The sequence below is a fragment of the Orbilia oligospora genome (genome assembly GCF_000225545.1).
Source record: "Orbilia oligospora ATCC 24927 unplaced genomic scaffold scaffold00007, whole genome shotgun sequence".
NCBI lineage: Eukaryota > Fungi > Ascomycota > Orbiliomycetes > Orbiliales > Orbiliaceae > Orbilia > Orbilia oligospora.
In genome coordinates this window covers 1,083,286-1,100,939 of record NW_011645564.1, presented here as the reverse complement: position 1 = coordinate 1,100,939, position 17,654 = coordinate 1,083,286, and the positions used below count along the sequence as shown (strand labels likewise).

General features: G+C 44.8%; 4 protein-coding genes across 4 annotated transcripts; 3 read left to right on the top strand and 1 right to left on the bottom strand.

The window, feature by feature from the left end:
- Positions 1 to 1,407: 1,407 nt before the first annotated feature.
- On the top strand, positions 1,408 to 3,342 carry AOL_s00007g304 (uncharacterized protein; the record flags this gene model as incomplete). Its single annotated transcript, XM_011120205.1, has 10 exons — positions 1,408 to 1,581; positions 1,819 to 1,862; positions 1,933 to 1,970; positions 2,051 to 2,118; positions 2,185 to 2,210; positions 2,307 to 2,455; positions 2,512 to 2,536; positions 2,593 to 3,070; positions 3,136 to 3,218; positions 3,312 to 3,342. 10 exons carry the CDS (start codon positions 1,408 to 1,410, stop codon positions 3,340 to 3,342), a joined length of 1,116 nt encoding a protein of 371 aa, XP_011118507.1.
- Positions 3,343 to 5,390: 2,048 nt separating this feature from the next.
- On the top strand, positions 5,391 to 6,011 carry AOL_s00007g303 (uncharacterized protein; the record flags this gene model as incomplete). The annotated part of the gene is made up of 1 exon (XM_011120204.1): positions 5,391 to 6,011. One exon carries the CDS (start codon positions 5,391 to 5,393, stop codon positions 6,009 to 6,011), a length of 621 nt encoding a protein of 206 aa, XP_011118506.1.
- Positions 6,012 to 11,257: 5,246 nt separating this feature from the next.
- AOL_s00007g302 (uncharacterized protein) lies at positions 11,258 to 13,619 on the top strand (the record flags this gene model as incomplete). The annotated part of the gene is made up of 2 exons (XM_011120203.1): positions 11,258 to 11,264; positions 11,332 to 13,619. The coding sequence occupies 2 exons, from the start codon at positions 11,258 to 11,260 to the stop codon at positions 13,617 to 13,619; spliced, it is 2,295 nt and encodes a 764-aa protein (XP_011118505.1).
- Positions 13,620 to 16,179: 2,560 nt separating this feature from the next.
- Positions 16,180 to 17,274, bottom strand: AOL_s00007g301 (uncharacterized protein; the record flags this gene model as incomplete). The annotated part of the gene is made up of 1 exon (XM_011120202.1): positions 16,180 to 17,274. One exon carries the CDS (start codon positions 17,272 to 17,274, stop codon positions 16,180 to 16,182), a length of 1,095 nt encoding a protein of 364 aa, XP_011118504.1.
- Positions 17,275 to 17,654: the final 380 nt, after the last annotated feature.

Here is a 17,654-nt window from a genome sequence, read left to right as displayed (position 1 = left end):
GCTTATCTTCTCGTTTGCGGCCGAGGAGTACAGATTTTAGCGCCGCCAAGTTGTCAAGATGGACACCCAACAAACCATACGTATCCGTGTGGCACGGGTTTTTGGGACTCGAAATATCTGGTTCTCGGGTCATCGAGCTCAACTTTCCAAGCAACCATGATCCTCCAAGTATTGATAACGAGCTGCAGGGTGCGCTGGAACATCTCAATACTTCTGGTCAGGATGAAACCCCCACCCATGACTCGCCTTCAAGGGTAGGTATCGCGCAAACCTTGCATTTAATACTCTCTTAGGTTTATAATACATATCCGTGATATACACGTACCGTGACAATGGTTGCGTTTGTCAAGGTTGTTGGGCTTTAGAGGCAGCGACATGGATGATATTGGTAGTCCAACCGAGATATCTTGGATGGGACAAATGCACGTCGGATTCCGAGCAAGAGAACATCCGGCATTCTTGAAGCAACTTGATCCGCTTTCCGGCTGAAGTGGCATTGACATGAGAATTCATGAAAGCGGGGGCTTTATACCTAAGTCAATAAATCCATCGATATATTTTTTTGTATCCTAGGTGTCGAGACTCGTCAGGACCTATTTCCTATCAATCAATCAATTGTCGTCTTATCAAATATGTACGACTAGTCAGAGCTCTGTAAGCACGTCCAGTCCGATGAATCATGAATTTGAGCCCGAGTAAACGGACGCACTACCCGTGGAAGCGCAATTTGAAGCGGCTATACCACGTGGATAATACCCGGTCATGGAAGATTTTAGAGGTAAACTATGTCAGAGAAACTCGAGGCCTCTAAAACTTTTGGTGGTTCCATAATGTTCCCACACGCAATACTGAGACTGCAGTTTTCCTGTCTCCTCAAACCATGTCAGTGGCCCGTTAGCGTGGTCATGGAACTACGGCAGAAGTTCCGCACCCCAGCCAAGCGCGAATTGCTAGCGCCAAAACGGTGCGTGCTTGTCAAATATCCTCGAAAGAGCAAAGCCCTTGTTCACCAATACCAACTGTGGAATTTTGCCAATCTTTGAGAAAATTCAGTGCTAGTTAGCCCCACTCCATGTCTTTTCTGAACACACTCGCCCACAAGACTTGTGCCAAATGAGCGGATGGTGGGCATCCCCGACAACCTGAGTTAGTGCCTTTGCCTCTTTTCCATGAAAGCAAAGTTTGGCACTAAAAAGGAGAGGATCCGCTCCCGTCCGTCTGGCCATTCTTCTTAGAAAGCCTTCAGTCACTACATTTGTTTGTTCCAACTTTCATCTTTTTGTAATCACGCTAGACCTACGGGCTGGGTAAGAAACTCCGATATCAGCGGATATAGGCTGCGACAAATACTTCACCGCCGAGAACTCGAGTATCGCACTTGTAAGAGGATTGAGCGACCGACTAGCCATGTCAACGACGGAGCAAAGCTCATCAGCGGAAGCTGGGAAGGCTGGGGAAAGCCAAGCCGTGGAGACTTCGGTCCAACAACCCCCAGAAATCACACCTAGTGAACTCCAGACCGTCTCTGAACCAACATATACAATCGCTATCGACGAGGGAGAGACTTTCCAAACCGACTACGTAAGTCGCGGCTATCTCTTTTGTTCTACCATTGTTTACTGGAGGACAATGCAATGCATATATTAGAAGCAACATGCGGAGGGACAAAGCTTGTGTGTTGCATTGTTGCCTGCGCCCCTGACAGGGCAGACCCTCAGGCCCTTTTGCCGACATTCGGCATCTTGCAGGAATAAGATGGAGTCGGAGGCAAACTTGCACTTGATGATATTAACGGTCATTATTATTCCACACAAATAGACATCAAGCGGTTCGGACTATGACTCTCTCTATGGGTCGGACTCGTATGTATTACCGCAATATATTAGTATATATATTTGAAAGTTTTGCATTCGATCTAACCACGTGATCTAGTGGTTCTGCAACAACCTCGCTAACGGAGTCCGTGAAAAGTGAGCCAACCATCCTACTGTTTACCAGCTGTTCTTTGTATACTTATGAAGATCCACGTGACTAACCTTTCCCCTTATAGATTATAAATATCATAATGGAAGGCGGTACAATGCATACGGAACGCAATACTTTATCCCTAATGACGATGTATGTATACAATTCTTCATCATTATCACGTTAAAAAGTTGTTCAAGGCTAATATATGGTGCACAGGTCCAACAAGAACAATTAGATCTATTGTAAGTCGTCAACCTTACCATGTATTCCTAGTGGCCTTGGGTGTCATTTTCAAGCTTCATATATCGCACAACGGCTCTAACGTTGGGGGAAATCAGCCACCATGTGTTTCTCTTAAGATTGGGAGGGAAATTATTCCTTGCTCCTATTGAAAGTCCTCAAAAGATTATGGACGTAGGAACAGGGACCGGTATCTGGGCCATTCAGGTTGCGGAAGACTTTCCTGAAGCCGCTGTTATGGGAAATGGTAAAATTCTCACTCCGCATTATTCAGTGATTTGATGATTACTAACTTGTAGCTAGATGTTTCTCCTATACAACCAAACTGGTACAGACATATCATCATCTAGCACCATCCTTCGGAAATTAACATCTTGCACTTAGGGTTCCCCCAAATGTCTCTTTCGAAGTTGACGACTTCAATGAACCTTGGCTTCAGACTCCAGGATCTTACGATTTCATTCACTCTCGCGACTGTCACGCTGCCGTATCGGACTGGTCAGATTTCGTAAGGAACGCATTCCATATCCTAAAGCCGGGTGGTTGGTACGAATCGCAGGAACACACCGTCGAGATCACCGCCGATGATGGATCCGTTCCCGAAGACAATATTCTTAAGGACTGGGTTCGTGATCTGAGCGATGCATTCGAGAGAATTGGCAAGACCTGTCACGCACACCCACATATCGATAAGTGGATGGAAGAAGCGGGCTTCACCAACATCAAGAAGCAATACTTCAAACTCCCGATTGGTACATGGCCTAAAGACCCTGTGGAAAAAGAAATTGGCGCTTTCAACCTTGTGAATATGCTGGACGCAACGGAAGGGTTCACCAACGCTGTATATACTCGCGTTCTAGGGGTAAGAAAGCCAGCCCCGTCACAGAATTCTGATAGTCAAGTAGCTAACCTGAATTTCCTTTGCAGAGAGACAATGAGGTGGTCGCGCAAACTATCAAAGATATCCGGAAGAACCTGAAAAACAAGAGCTTCCACATGTACTTCCGATTGTGAGTTCAACCCAGATATAATTTCCCATTCCGGACACTCCATCGCTTTTCTGTGTACCTGGTTATACTAATTTTTCTTCCTCTCCACGCTAGTTGCGTTACATATGGCCAAAAACCCGAATAACTCTAAACCTAACGACCGAATTGCATTGAAATTGAGTTACAAGCGATGGGAATTAGCATGGGGCAAATTTGGATGTTGGTTTTGGACTTTTTTCTCTTTATACCTTGATGTCAATGCAAGTACAGCGTACCGCCATTATACCTACCGACTTTTTTTTTTCGCTGCCGTTTGTTTTTTCGAAATTTCTCCTAGCTTCTTCATCTCCCAACCACCCTCTTGAAAGGTACTTTCAACCAGTAGAGTTCTATCTTTATCTACTTTTAATTTACGATCATTAATTTTGACTTTATTTCAATTTTTCGGCGCAGTATGATCGCTGGAAGAAGTTGTCATCTGCAATTTGAGTGGGAATAAGGCACTCAAGTGTATATTTTATTTTATTTTTTATTTTTTTATTCCCCTCAAAACTAGTACTTAGAAATATGGGATTTTATCAGTCTGTTTTAAATTTAGAATTTATACCAAACCATAAGCTTCGGATGTTCACAAAGAAGTCAAGCGACTGAATTTCTATTGTCAGAATATTCGCCCCATGCTTAATGCTTATATATGCGCTCGAACGTACTCTGGATGCCCTTCCTCATTGTAGGTTTGCTGGGCCTAAGCGTTCGCATTGTGCATGGAAGGTTTATGAGAATTTCATTTTGTCAGCTTATTCCAGGTCTGGGTACTAGACAAAGCTTAATTAATGATGTTATTGACTGAATGTGATAAAGAGCGCCGCACCGACAACCCACCCACCCATAGATTTGACGGGTCTAACACCTATAGCTTTCGAAACGATTCATGTTATGCATGTTGTCTTAGTTGTCCCAATAGATACTAAACTTCCTCCCTACTAAGAACCAGGTATCATCTTAATTATAATATTAACATGAAGAATCCTATATGTGATCAGTCAGCACGATTATACTAGTATACTAGTGCACTCATAAAGGTCTACGAAACGCTACCAGAAATTAAACGAAACCCCAACTGGCACAAATAACTTCATTGACCCCCAACCAATTTCTGTAATCAAAGTCAATCTAACATTACTCAGGACTTGAGTCAGGGTCGGTTCACTCTGGAACACTGGGCGCGAATCTAGAGAAGAATCGAGATCGATTGCAAATTAACAATGACCAATTGGAACCGTAGGCGGGAAGCTTGCCCAGTGCACTCGGTACACAAGAATAAACAGAAATCATGAGAAATCAATACACCATATCCTTGTCTTCTCATGCTCCAGCTGCAGTGGAATATTCCCAAAGAATCCCGCGGCATATAACAACTAGTCGGCATCAGGTCCCAAGACTTTACGCACATATGCACACACGCCCACTTGGGCAGGTGTTGATAGTATCATAATGCAACACTGAATTACTTCCTAAATGGGATTTACAACGTACCAACACATTCTGAATTCAGGGCAGCTTCGACATGGCATAAACGCGACGGTGTATATCGATAACTGATAACCCGACATATGGGAATTTAATCTTATGGATCCACCACGCTTGGAGCCTGGAACCTCTGAAAGGTAATAGGCTACCATATACTGGAGAAACTTTTTCACATTCGGCCTCATGGCGACCTTGTAAACGCTTGATGCCAGGTTCGCAGCTGCCACTTCAATAAGCTGGATATCTAAAATTCCACAGAGTTGGGTAAGCGGCAGTATAGGCTTCAGAACCCTCGGAGAACCCTCTTATGCATTTTCGATACATCCACTTACTCAGTAACTACTAGATGCTTCATTTGGAATCGCGGGGATATTAAACTTTTCCACCGATGCCCTTCCGACGCTAGATTGCAGCAACAAAAGCCCTAAGGTCTAGAGGACTTCTATGTATTAATAGTATTGAGATAAATTATAAAAGCATCCCATTATTCTACCTTTTTGTTTGTTCGACAGGACACAGAATCTAGAGACAGCAATCAACCTCATCCTTAAAGAAACATAGCTTATCATACAACCCATCCTCGTTCTTTGAACATATCGTTAAAACTCCTTTTATACTATACTACACATCCATTATACGCTTGTTTCTTTAGCCACCAGCAAAATGCATTCTAAAGTAATTTTAGCCTCTGTTGTCCTAGCACTCATCCCATCAACCCTAGCTGCACCTTACCAGTCAGCAACGAACACGCAGGACACCAAATGTGCATCCACTATCAACACTTCTATTCATGTTTCGAGGTCGAACACCGTCGACTATGAGCCAATCCCATCAACAAAAAATACAGTTGTCGCTGCTCCAACTCCTGCTGTGGTCTGGTGGGGGTCTCCCATTAGATCTAGGGATACCGAGCACTTGGAAGTCACTCGGGTTATAGGCTTGCCTCCCATCGAAGTTACCCGAGGCCCCCCACCACCACCTACGATAACTAGGATCACCGAGATTTTTCCCCCAGAGGCGACCACTGTGACCGTCATCCCGATCCCACCCCCACCCCCACCACCAAAGAAGCTTCACTGCGTTCAAAGATGGTTCGGCACTGCTCCACTCTGTAACGGGAAATGCCCTGGAGGTTGGAACGTCGTCAGGTACCAGCGTGAAGCCGCTAAGACCTGCGACAGCTCCACACCAGACAAGATCATCGACCGGTGTGAGAACACCAGTAAGCATGGGTGCTCCTCGGGGCATAACAAAGCTCTCTGCGAACAGTGCGAATGGAAGTAGATTCCCTAAATTTATACCGAAATTGCAAGGAAACATGTATGGAAGTGGAGTGAACACGACCTCAAGACACACAAACGGAAGTATTTGCAGAGACTATAGCTTTTTCAATAGCTTTAAATTGCCCCTTGCACAATAATTCATTTCCTTCATACAATGCATAGACTTCTAGTTCTTTTTTTTGCCTTCTATTACCAATGTTTTTGTCAGGCCATAATATCGAGAGGCCTAGTTGCGTTCGAGAAAAATTGTATTATATTTTCCAGAAATACATGTACATATCATATCAATTCCAAGACATTCACCTATAAAATACTAGTTTATTATATGCAGAGGTTTGATAATTCGCTCATCATTCGAAATCAAGTATGAGCGGCGGAATTCAGCATAAGCTCCACAAACGGTTTAAGGTGACGACTGATTCGAACAAATCAGTCCAGTTTACGTATCCCTCCACCGATCTCCTGATCGACTGGTCACTCCAGCTCATCAGTGGTGAATAAGACCACACCAACCTCCTTCCCCGGCGTCTCCAGTTTGATCGATAGAATATGTCTCGTGTACAGCAACCATATACGGAAATGGGTGCGCACCCTGCTGTATCAACTAAGTCATTTCACCGATCAGGATCAGGATCATGCCACGGAGTGGCTTAGTCGCTATATTCATGCCTGAGGCGGGTGTTAAGCGGATCCGTTTATGAGCTATCGGCTTCGAGTCCGCATAATCCAATCATAGGCGAAAAAGGCGATCACAAGCCATGGTATAGTGAAACCGGCTGTCGCATTGAGTTCAAGGCTCGCACTTATGAGAATACCAACAGTTATGCATTTAGCCCATAATGATGCCCTTGATATTCCCGGCGAACCCGGTCAAGCAGCTATCTTGAACCAGTCTCGGCCCAGTAAGCGATATATTAAAGTTTTTTTTTTTTTTTTCGTATATAAAATATGATTATGAGTTTATCGACTAACTAAGACTGGACATTGGATTTATCACGTTGGCGAGGAGGCCACAATTGCATAAACTAAGAACAGGGTCAACGCACCTTGTGATATGGGCGACGTACCTGCGCAAGATGCAGTCTCGTAACCAGACTTTTAGATGAGCTAAAAGAAGCCTTTCCATCCGGAGCATTGAGGTCAGGAATACTTTGTGATGCTGCAGAGCAAGGTATTTTCTGGTCACAACTTTAAAAATTTTCCATTTCTTTTTTTGGCAAAAAAAAAAAGAGGATAAGGTTTAAGCTAGTCCATAAAACTTGAAACACCGTGCTCGGGGTCGTGTCGACAGCAGAACTAGGAAGGGACAAAAAAAAATAAAAAAGAAAACTGCCCAAAACGACAGCCTGTAACTTAGCTCTGTCGCTCTTGGCTTGTTTCGTATTAGATGCTCAAAATAACTACATTCCCAGAGGTTAGCGTGGAAATAGGCTTCAACTTATTCCCTATATTCGGAATTCTAAGGAATGCTATACATCGCTTGATACCAAACTAAGTAAGTATAATTCTCGCTATAATACCGGGGCGGATGAAGCATGTTCCTTGCTTAGACCTTAGCTATGCATATCGCTAGATCGTTTCGAACTTCCACGTGTGCCAATGAGGGAAGGGTGGAAAAGAAAAAACCAGGTACGAGTTACCATCTTCTAACCATAAACACCTTAGGCCGATATAGACGATTTTATAGCTCAGCCACGAGCCCCTTTTCGCAATTTTTGTTACACATTGACGCCCAATGACTGAAGTTGTGGTGGGAGGAACTATGGCTGGAGCCAGCCGTATTCGGCTTGGCGACAACGAATTACGAAGATCCCCAAGATTCAATCCATCGATAGCCGTGGGAGGATTTCAGGAACAGGATTAGTTGTTCATAATGTGCATATCGGAGATAGATCGGGCGATTTGAAAAAACCTCCACTAGAACCCGTCTTCGCTTATGAAAGTTTAGTTTCATTTAAGTTTTCTGTACCTTAGCATCAGTAGCTACGGAATACGGAGTGAATGCAAGTCCGGTACAGGGTCGCATTAATCATGATCCAGTATGTAAGCTTAGGATATGCGTGTGATGCGCTTCATCTCTTCGTGGAAATGAGGCCAGTCGGCACTGTGGCGTTTTGTCCACACAGCCATTTCCCGTGACCCGGCTTCAGGTTGTGTACCTGAGCACTCATGAGCAGATAAGAATGTTGGAAGCCGGGGTCGTGGCTTTCCCTCGCACATTAGTCAATTACGTATCGTGTGGCGTTCTGCCAGCCTTTTTTTTATTTTTATTCTTTTGTACATAGGCACTTGGCATTCTGAACCTAGCCACGAGCAATTTAATCATGTCATTTCCACTGCGGCTTTATCACGGCCGCTAGTATGGCTAGTGTTGGTGTCTCAGCGGTACATACTCCGTATTGAATCCGGTTGATCAACCTCCGAATTGATGGTGAATTTCGTCGCTAGTGCTACTGGACCCTGTAGAAAGTCGAGCTATCGGGGACAAACAGGCACCAGTAACAGCGACTCTGAGGATAATAACTAGGACAACTAAGTTACAGCTCAAACGAGTTAGAGTACACAGGCTAGCTCGACGAAACAGCACATCTTGCGCATTGCCGGAGAGATTTTTATGCGTCGATCAGCTGAAAATGGAAGTGCCTCATGAAAATTAGTGTGTTTAATGAGGGGTATTGCATTATTATTATTATTTTAGTAGAGTCCAAACCTCCGCCCTTGACGGATGGATGAGAGGTGCTCTTAGATAGCAGAAGTGTGCAAATCTTCACACATGCATGGTATGTAACGGCCAACGGCCAGGTGACGAGAATGGAATTTCTGCTCCGTAATGGCATGATTAAGCGAATCTACTGTGGATATTTCTTACAAGCATATGCCTGTTAAAGTACCCATGATACGATAGAGTACGTGTCAATTGATATAATATTTGATCCTCATTCCGACTTTAGTCCAAAGTTTTCCGATTGATCACGTTGTTGCTGACACGCCAAAGAGTCCCACGCTTAGACAAATGTGGCTCAACTATGTGGGGAAGTTCTAAATTCAACACTGCTATTTTAGGTTTAGTACGGCCGTTTTATGTTTCTAATCGCCTGGGATGGGAAAGAAAGAAATTCGGCAATCAAATCGTAAATGCTCGAGAACCAGTGTCCCTGTTTCACGGTCCATTCAATCGATTATATCATGACTATGCATATGCACGGCGATAGATCTATATTGGTGGTGGAAACTCTAGCACCGCGGTACCGATTGAAATTTTTGGGAAATTTATATTTCGTGACCGTAATACACATGAAATACTCAATACGTTAGTATTTCACAACTAGGCCTATAGGGTGCTTGAATTTGAACATTGGAGATTGGCATCAATACAATTATACGTATGGACTCTTTATATGTATTCAACCGCTGCAATTATGTTAAGACTGTGGTGCAGCACAACTACGCGAGAACCCGGCACAAATATGTTCATTTTTGACATAGACGAAATGATCTACTCTTCCAGCGAAATGAACTGGCCTTCGAATTCGAAGGATGTGTGAAAACTTGTAGATCTTCGAGGTTCTGTACCATAAGGCAGATACTAGAAAGCCGAATCATACCAGGGTTAGATAAAGGAACGTGCACCTCTCTGAACAATGAGATACTCGTAAATTGGTAGACTATTTTACGAGACTACCGCCCAAGACAATGTTTCAGTCCACCGATAAAGCTAATTGCTATAGCTTGAGCCCCAGCGTGCTAAATAGCACACACACTATTATGATAGTATCTAGGTTACCATGTTGCTAAAGACCCGGCCGAAAAGAACGCTAGCTATAGAGCGGAGGTACCGATAGACACATCGACTCGAGGTGAACAAATTCCTTTTTCTAAAATGATTTTCCGAACCTACAAAAACAGAAAAAAAAGAAAACACAGGGTAAAACGGGACGTTGAGGTCGCTACCATTGAAGGCGCACAATAGACTTTCTGTATGATCAACCTTTCAGGAACAAGTTCTGAGAAATTCAAGCTGAAATGTGACGCAAACGAAGTTAGCGAAGCCTTGGAGGGCCTTCAAAGTACAAGGAAACCTTTCATACGCAACTAAACACAGCGAATTTTCAACTTCGGAGTTCTTGCTGCAGCCTTTTTCGTGCTGTTGATGCGCGAGCCTGATAACAGAAAAAGACGGCCAGTCTGCAGCTGCGAATCTTCCAACCTCACAAAGCGAGCACAAGAAACTGGCGGTGACCAAAAATGGAAATGGTCGATCCAATCGCCTGCAGGCATTCCAACCAGATACAATTGAGGTGTGTGATATGCACTAAACCTGAAGTGGAAATCTTATAAAAAAAACAATATTTTTGCAAAGTAAATTAATTGGCAAAATCTCTCGCCGGAATGTCGTTATCAAGACAGGATCTTCAGGGTGGTTCGGGTCATTGGACGGTGCTTCACACCTGGGAATTATGTGCCCGGACTGTGGAATCCCCCTGCTAGTATGGTGCAGTTCGGCGAATGGTGGTGTTCGGTGAAGTGAAGTGCACCGGGCTAAGGGTTTATTGGTTTAGTTCCCAGAACATGGCTAGACCACCCTGGCAAAAGCATTAACTCAACCGTTTCTGGTAAGGCTAGCACCGTTAAGCAAATTATAGAACCTCCATTTGGAGGGGCTGTCGCGAAAAGTCTTAGGCCAGAAATACAGGCTGCAAAGAAGAAAATATAGCCCTGGACACCCATGTTCCACGCTAAAAAAGCAAGTAGCCGAAAGATAAAAAAAGAAAGGTTTAGGGAAAAGAAGCAATACCGAAACGCCCCAGTGATCTACCCTGAGCGAATGTACCTCAGAGTAATATGCACAGAAAACAGGGTCCTCTATAGGATATCACTCGGGGGGATTCGTGCATACACAGTAGCGCACTCCATATGCATCTGCACAGCTTTTGCTAGTTGAATCAGTTCCTCTGTCGCAAGAGGCACCCTTGTCTGGCCCCATTTGGCGTTCTTGCAGATTTTATGAATCCACTTCGTTTTGATGCTGGTCTTTGGGACGCACATCCTTAAGCAGACTATTAAATACTCGTTCCTCTGCGGGGCCGTATCGAGACGTATATAACAGCCCATCCACGACCTCAACAATTCACCTTTCAATTCCGCAGGCTCATCAAGCTCAGATCAAGATACTACATCTCTAGATATCTGAACTATTTCTTTCCTTAAGTTCATTCCTTTATTTAATTCTTTCCTTAATATCTAAAAATGAAGCGTAAGTTGATTGGGTCAAGATGTCAACACCTTTAGAAGGTACAAAAAGCTAACATCTTCTTGAGCAGCTGTTGCACATTCCAACGTGAACATGAGGAGGAGTTGCCACTTCTGCCGACTTAGGAAGATAAGGTGCTCTGGCCAAAATATCTGCTCCGCTTGTCGGGAACGCAACATTGATTGCGTTTATGAAGCTGAGGCCTCGAAGGGAAGACCAAAGAATGGAGCACCAAGAGGAGGAAGAATCGAAAAGATCAAAGGTGGAAAGAGCTTGCATGCTGGATTGAACATCCCACCGGGAACATTCGACTACTTGACCCAGACTCAGGACAATCTAGCAGTAGAACTCAGGTCGACCTTCGAAGAGATCTTTGGCAAGAGGTCATCTTATGCGGTCAAGAACGGTAGCCCTCGCCCTACCGGGCAGATGGACCCTGCTGGCCAGGAGATCTTTATCCATGGATCTGAAAATGCATCGACTGCCAGCCTTGGCCTTCCAAATATCGACAATGAGAAGATCCTGGAGACAATAAACTATGAAATCATCGAGACTGTCTGCAACAATGTCAGCAACTTGGGATGCGAACCTTTGAGCAGGAATAAATCTAGACTTATCTCTAAGAGCATGCTCATGGATCGTACTTCAAGGATGTTTGAACCAGCACCACGCATGCCTGTTGAAGACCCTCTTGCCCAAAACGAAACCCATACAACTCTCCAGATGATTGATGTTTGGCTGTCGGCACATCCACTATCCTGCATTATTTCGAAAACACTTTTCCTTCGCAGCATCAGGAACAATGAATATGACCCCGCTCTTTTGTCGATAATCTTGTCGGATGCATTCGGATTTAGCATTAGCAAGGGAAGCCATGAGGAAGCCGAGAAGTTCTATTACTGGGCCATCGCCTGCCTCCAGAACATCTCCTACTCGACTGCCAACATGTCCACTGCACAAACCCTCATCCTCCTCGGGTGGCATGAACTCCGCCAGAATCGTCCAAAGCAGGCAATCTGCTACTTTACCATCGCTTCCCGCGTGGTTCGAATCCTATGGGAGGGCATTACTGACGGCGAAGGCCCATGCACCAGCCAAATCAACGGCGTATGCGAAGGCGAAGTTGAGACCGAGCTCATTATCAACATGCAGTGGATCACTTCTGCTCTGCGACTGTGGATGCTACTCCAGATCGACTCATCGTTGATCGACTTGGAAGAGACTAAATCCTTCACCACATTGGTCATTTCCAACGAGACTGACTCCAAGTTGGTCGAGTTGGATCTTGCTTCTGACAACGTCTCCACCCTGAACGCTCAAGCCAAGTCCCTCCGCAGCCTCCTTTCCCTTAGTGTCACTACTTTGACCGCATCTCGTCTCTTGGTTATCTACGACCAACATGAAAGATTTTTCCCAGCTACACCTTCCCATTACGGATGGACAAGTCCTAATGCCCCACAGCCATCTGACAAGAGAATGCTCATGGAATCATTCACTGCACAGTCTCGTGCAGCTATCAACAATGTTTGCAAGGCCTCATACAGTGCTTCGCAGAACTCGATGTCGAGAGCAGAGTCTGATCTCATGTTCTCGATCTTCGAATTCGCCATCTTCTTCCCTCACTCTGGGGAACAAGACCCACAGAAGCAGTTTATCGATGAGAGGAATGCAGAGGAACTCCTCGAACTTCTCAAGCTTATCCTGCAACAGCCTCTTCTCGCTCCTCACTTCACAGGCCAGGAGATTCCACAGCTTAATAACAACGCAGAACTCCCAACGGAGCTCATTGTCCTCACCTTGGACGTCTCCGCCCGCGTTTTGCAACACCTTGTTAGCTTCTACGGTGGTGACCACTCAGAGCCCTCTACGAGCCCCGCTAGGCACGAGGATCTTGCTAGAATCTCCGCAATGATGCTCGACCTCTTGAGAAGCGACCGTCTCCCATTCTCTGGAAGCCGTATCAGGCCCACCAAGAGACTCCTGAGGAGGACTAAGCTTATTCTTGCATATCGTCAAAATCCCTCTAGCATTCCCCATATGGAGCCAAGTTCCTCGGACTCTGGTTCTAGCAATTCGAGCGTCTCCTCCTCTCCATGGCCACCTATGACTACCTCCTACCCCACCGGAGGACCTCTTCAAATTGCCCCTGGTATCGGCGGCCCTATGCCATATGAGATTCCGGTTACAACTGCCTCCCCCACCATCATCCATCCTGAATACGCCTACACCCTCAACGACCAAATCGCCACGACTTTTCCTGAGGAGCATCACTACAAATTGAACCTTGTCACATCTGGGCCCACTGAGGACCGACAGAGGATGCCAAACCTCATGTATTCTCAGTACACTGTTTATTAAGCACTTTCACTTCTCTTCTTGCGAGCTCCCCCTTTTAACCTATTTTCTTTTTCGGCTCTTCATCACTGCTTTCTGGTTTGGTTTGGACACCGGTTTTTTGCATTTGGTTTACGGTTGGGTTGGGATCATTTCCTTAGTTAATTCTTGTTTTGGGTAATGTCTCTATCAGCTTGGTCATCCTTGGTTCACGACCTCATGAACGTCCGTGCGTTAGTTCTTTGGCTTCGGACTTGCTGCTTCTGCACTGTTTTTCCTTTTGGCATCGTGTTTTGTTCGTACAAAAATCATGGGCGTTTGAAGTCACTCTGTAATTATAGCTTTGGTCGGAATTAGCGATGTCGAATTATAATTCTAATTTACACGCATACAACATCTTTTTCTCTCATTTTCGTAGTATCTGAGAAACCATCTGATCCATCAGTCGTGGGCCCGGCCTGGGGTACGAGCTAATCAGCTATGGCCAAGGTTTCCGGCAGTTGCCTGTTTCGACCAAACGCTAGCTGTCGAGAGATCTCGCCTCGAGATATCGATGCATGGACATCGCTTCACCCTCAGTCGTAACGGCCTCGCTAACTTGTGGATACGGTACGAAGCACAATCGTTGGTACTATATTCAACGTTGGTGAACTATTCGGTATTTGCCATGCTTTTGCAGCTTTGGAACGATTGCTCGCACGGTTGACTATGCACGTCCAACGAGAGAAGCGAGCAATCAAAAAAATAAAAAAAACGGCTGGATCATAACTTTGCACCACATGGCGTTCAATTCCAGCACCAAAAGGCTGTGTACAAAAAATTGATTTTCTTGAACGGGTGGGCTGGATGGGTGGGGATAGGAATCAATTGGTCCACCAAGGCCAAGAGCCAAGATCGACTCCACTAAGACTAGTTCTCGGATCCGCATCCAATAACTCGGTTCGAATTCTCCTAACTCCTCCATGGTTACCTTTCTCCACATCGCCGGCAGTCCTCCCGGGTAGGCTCGGATGAACTATGAGAAAGTTATTTTCTCGCTAAACGTGAATCGATTGAATAATAGTATGTATGGAGTATTTAGCTTAGTATTTCGTCACTAGCAAGGAAGGACACCTGATATTTTTTTCCTTAAAGGCTCTTCACGAGCTCACTTTGTTACCACTAATCTAATTTAATTTCCCTTAATTATAATGTTATTATTTCAAAGAATTGCTAGCTTAGATAGGGCTGCAGGCTGTGAATGTTTCGTAACGTTAGCCCGAAACAAGACCTTGCCTCACTGCACAAGCATATTATGGTTTTCGAATCCAGGCCAAAAGAATATCGACACAGCGAATAAAGATTTCCCTGATAGCTCTAAAGAGTGGTGAATATAGTTTCTCAAGAAATTTAGGGCCTTGGATATGCAGTATATTATTACATAAGCAGCAAGTCTGAGCACTTTATTTTGGGTGGACAAATGAGTGGTAGGATGCTTCCAAGCACGGTCTCTTTCATGGACCAGAATAAGTTCGTTCCGAATAATAGCTTTATTATTGCATTGATATCGATGCATGGCAGATATGAGTATGCAGGCTAACAGAAATTTCAAAATAGTTAACTTGATATGGTCGCCGCTTTTATCATTGATGGCTTGATCCACCTCCGCTTCCTGTTGAAAATTATTGATATCGCCACCCTTTAAAAGTTAACAATGCCGCAACCTGTAAAGCTCTACACGTGGTTGTGCAAGTTTTCACTCAGAAAAACTTTTCCCTTGAGTTTTGTTTTGCCTTCAGGAGTCTTTAGAGAGAAGGTGGTATGTCGGTTTTTCTCAACTAGGGTCATAGGTTTAATGATGATCTGGCAATTGTACAGGGATCGGGCAGCCTTACATTTTGGATCAACAGCTACTTTCGTGGCAGGTCGCCCTTGTTAATGTGATCATTAAAGCTAGGGTTTGGTAATGGGGTATTGATCCTTGCATCAGCTGAGTGTATGTACATGCTTGATTATTCGGAGTCGGAAACCGAAAGTGGGTTAACATTATTTCTGATCAGTTAAGAAACTATTCACGATGTAAGTATGCATGTGCATACATTGAATATCAGGGACTATCTTTAATGTACACCCAAGTGGGTCAAAACAATGGCGCATTGTCGATAGGCAAATCTTGGATCCAGGAACAAGTGAAATAGATAGTCATGGCCCGAATATCCACGAAACTTCGGAGGGTTTTTGGAATAAGCATCGCCGTGACTACTATTTCGTCGAAGTCACCGCTAGACTTTATCAACCTTAGTGACGAGTTTTCCACCATATTATCGCACTAGATTTTCCAAGGAACCGTTAATGTACCATACATACATAGAATTTACAGAAGCATTGCCGCATCTACTAAAAAGGGGACTCGAAATGCGGAGTACCCGATCAATATTCAAGCCCCTAACCCCTTTCTTGGGCTTCTCTATCGTTAAATCGCGGCCCAAATTAATGATTTATGTAACGTACATTTTGGTATTCGCGTTTAAAACGGGGGTAGAATATGGGTACAGGTAAGTGCATTCAAAAGGGAGCGGGACTCTGGAGCGTGGCTGCAATCGCATCAATGCTTAATAGCTAACGTATCGACTACCTTGATAGCTCTCTGATAACATGAAATAGAGACATCTCGCATGTGCTCAAACCCTCGAATGTCGCGATCTTTGGATTGCCATGCTCCCATAACCATGGAGTCGTGCCACCAGCTAAGAGGTGCGACCTGAGTGAAGACAAGTCCCGCAACAATACCTTTGCTGTACCAGAACTCCTTCGCCCTTTTCTCGAATTCTTCGATCTTTCTCGCAGGTGTTATGTTGGCTTCCTTAGTTAGGTACTTGGCCAGCCACATCCTACGGTGTTGGAAGGAGGCATCTCTGTCGACGGCAAGCATGTGGTCCAGGTACTGTCGCGAATGTTCCTTCCCGTAAGGAGACTCGGCTTCAATCTCTTTGAGCTTCCCTCGATGGGCCCACAAAACCCTGCCTTTAATCCACCAGTTTTCCGGCAAAGGCAATTCGACTTTATCAAATGCCTGTGGATGACATCTCACAGCGATACGCTCTTCGACGGTGCAATGTCTAAGATATCGGTGGAGGCTGTAAACTTCGTTTTGGGCGAGGAAAAGGACCACCCTGAACGTTTCGTTACAGATCTTGGATTTGCGGTATTCCGTTGAACAGTCGTGGTTTCCGTTATTTCCATGCCTTTCCACTCTGTGGAGCCATTTGCTGAAGAAAAAAATTCCATCAAAGACTCTCCATACACGATTTGCATGTCGGAGATATACTAGATGACGGGCCGTAGAGTAGGGCTCAGTTGGACCACTGGAGGACGTCCCTAATCCCCTTTGCTCAGCTGAAGTCAATTCATGGTCAATAGTGATTTCGAAAGCCGTTTCAGAATTGACTGAGGTACCAGGGAATGGAAACCATCTCAAGATCTCTGTCTTTGGCAGAGTTTTTTCGAGGGAGGGTACAACAACTTGCGCCGGATACAGTTCGAGAATTTTTCGTGTCGACCTGTTGGTCGAAGCCAAAGAACTGAGATCATGCAAGTTGAGGAGGCCCATGATCCTGATAAGCACATTCTCCGGAAGCAAAGATATTAGCGGTTCCATATTCCGTTCGTTAGCAATATCCGCGAGGACCCCCCCTTCCATGATGGTCGATGAAGGGCGACGTTAGCTTTGATGGTGTGAGCGTTGGTGTTGATTGTGGTAGATGGCACCGCGATTCCTCCTGCCGTTAGAATACATCAGGTCGCTGAGCATGTTCCTGCATTCTCAACACCACAAGTTGTTTGCTATAAGATGAATGTTCTTGGGGCCTTCAATCTTCAACCTTCAATGCACTCGGAGGAGTAGCCGCTGTTGCATAGCGTTTCAGAACTACCCAGAAAGTATGATTTCAACGTTCAACCTTACAATCCTATGACTATAAGCAACATGGGCGATTCTTTACAACCGTATGTATATGAGCGCTCAATCATAGCTCAGATTTCGGATTCATTTAGACAAAATTTTAAACTTCTATCGCGGAC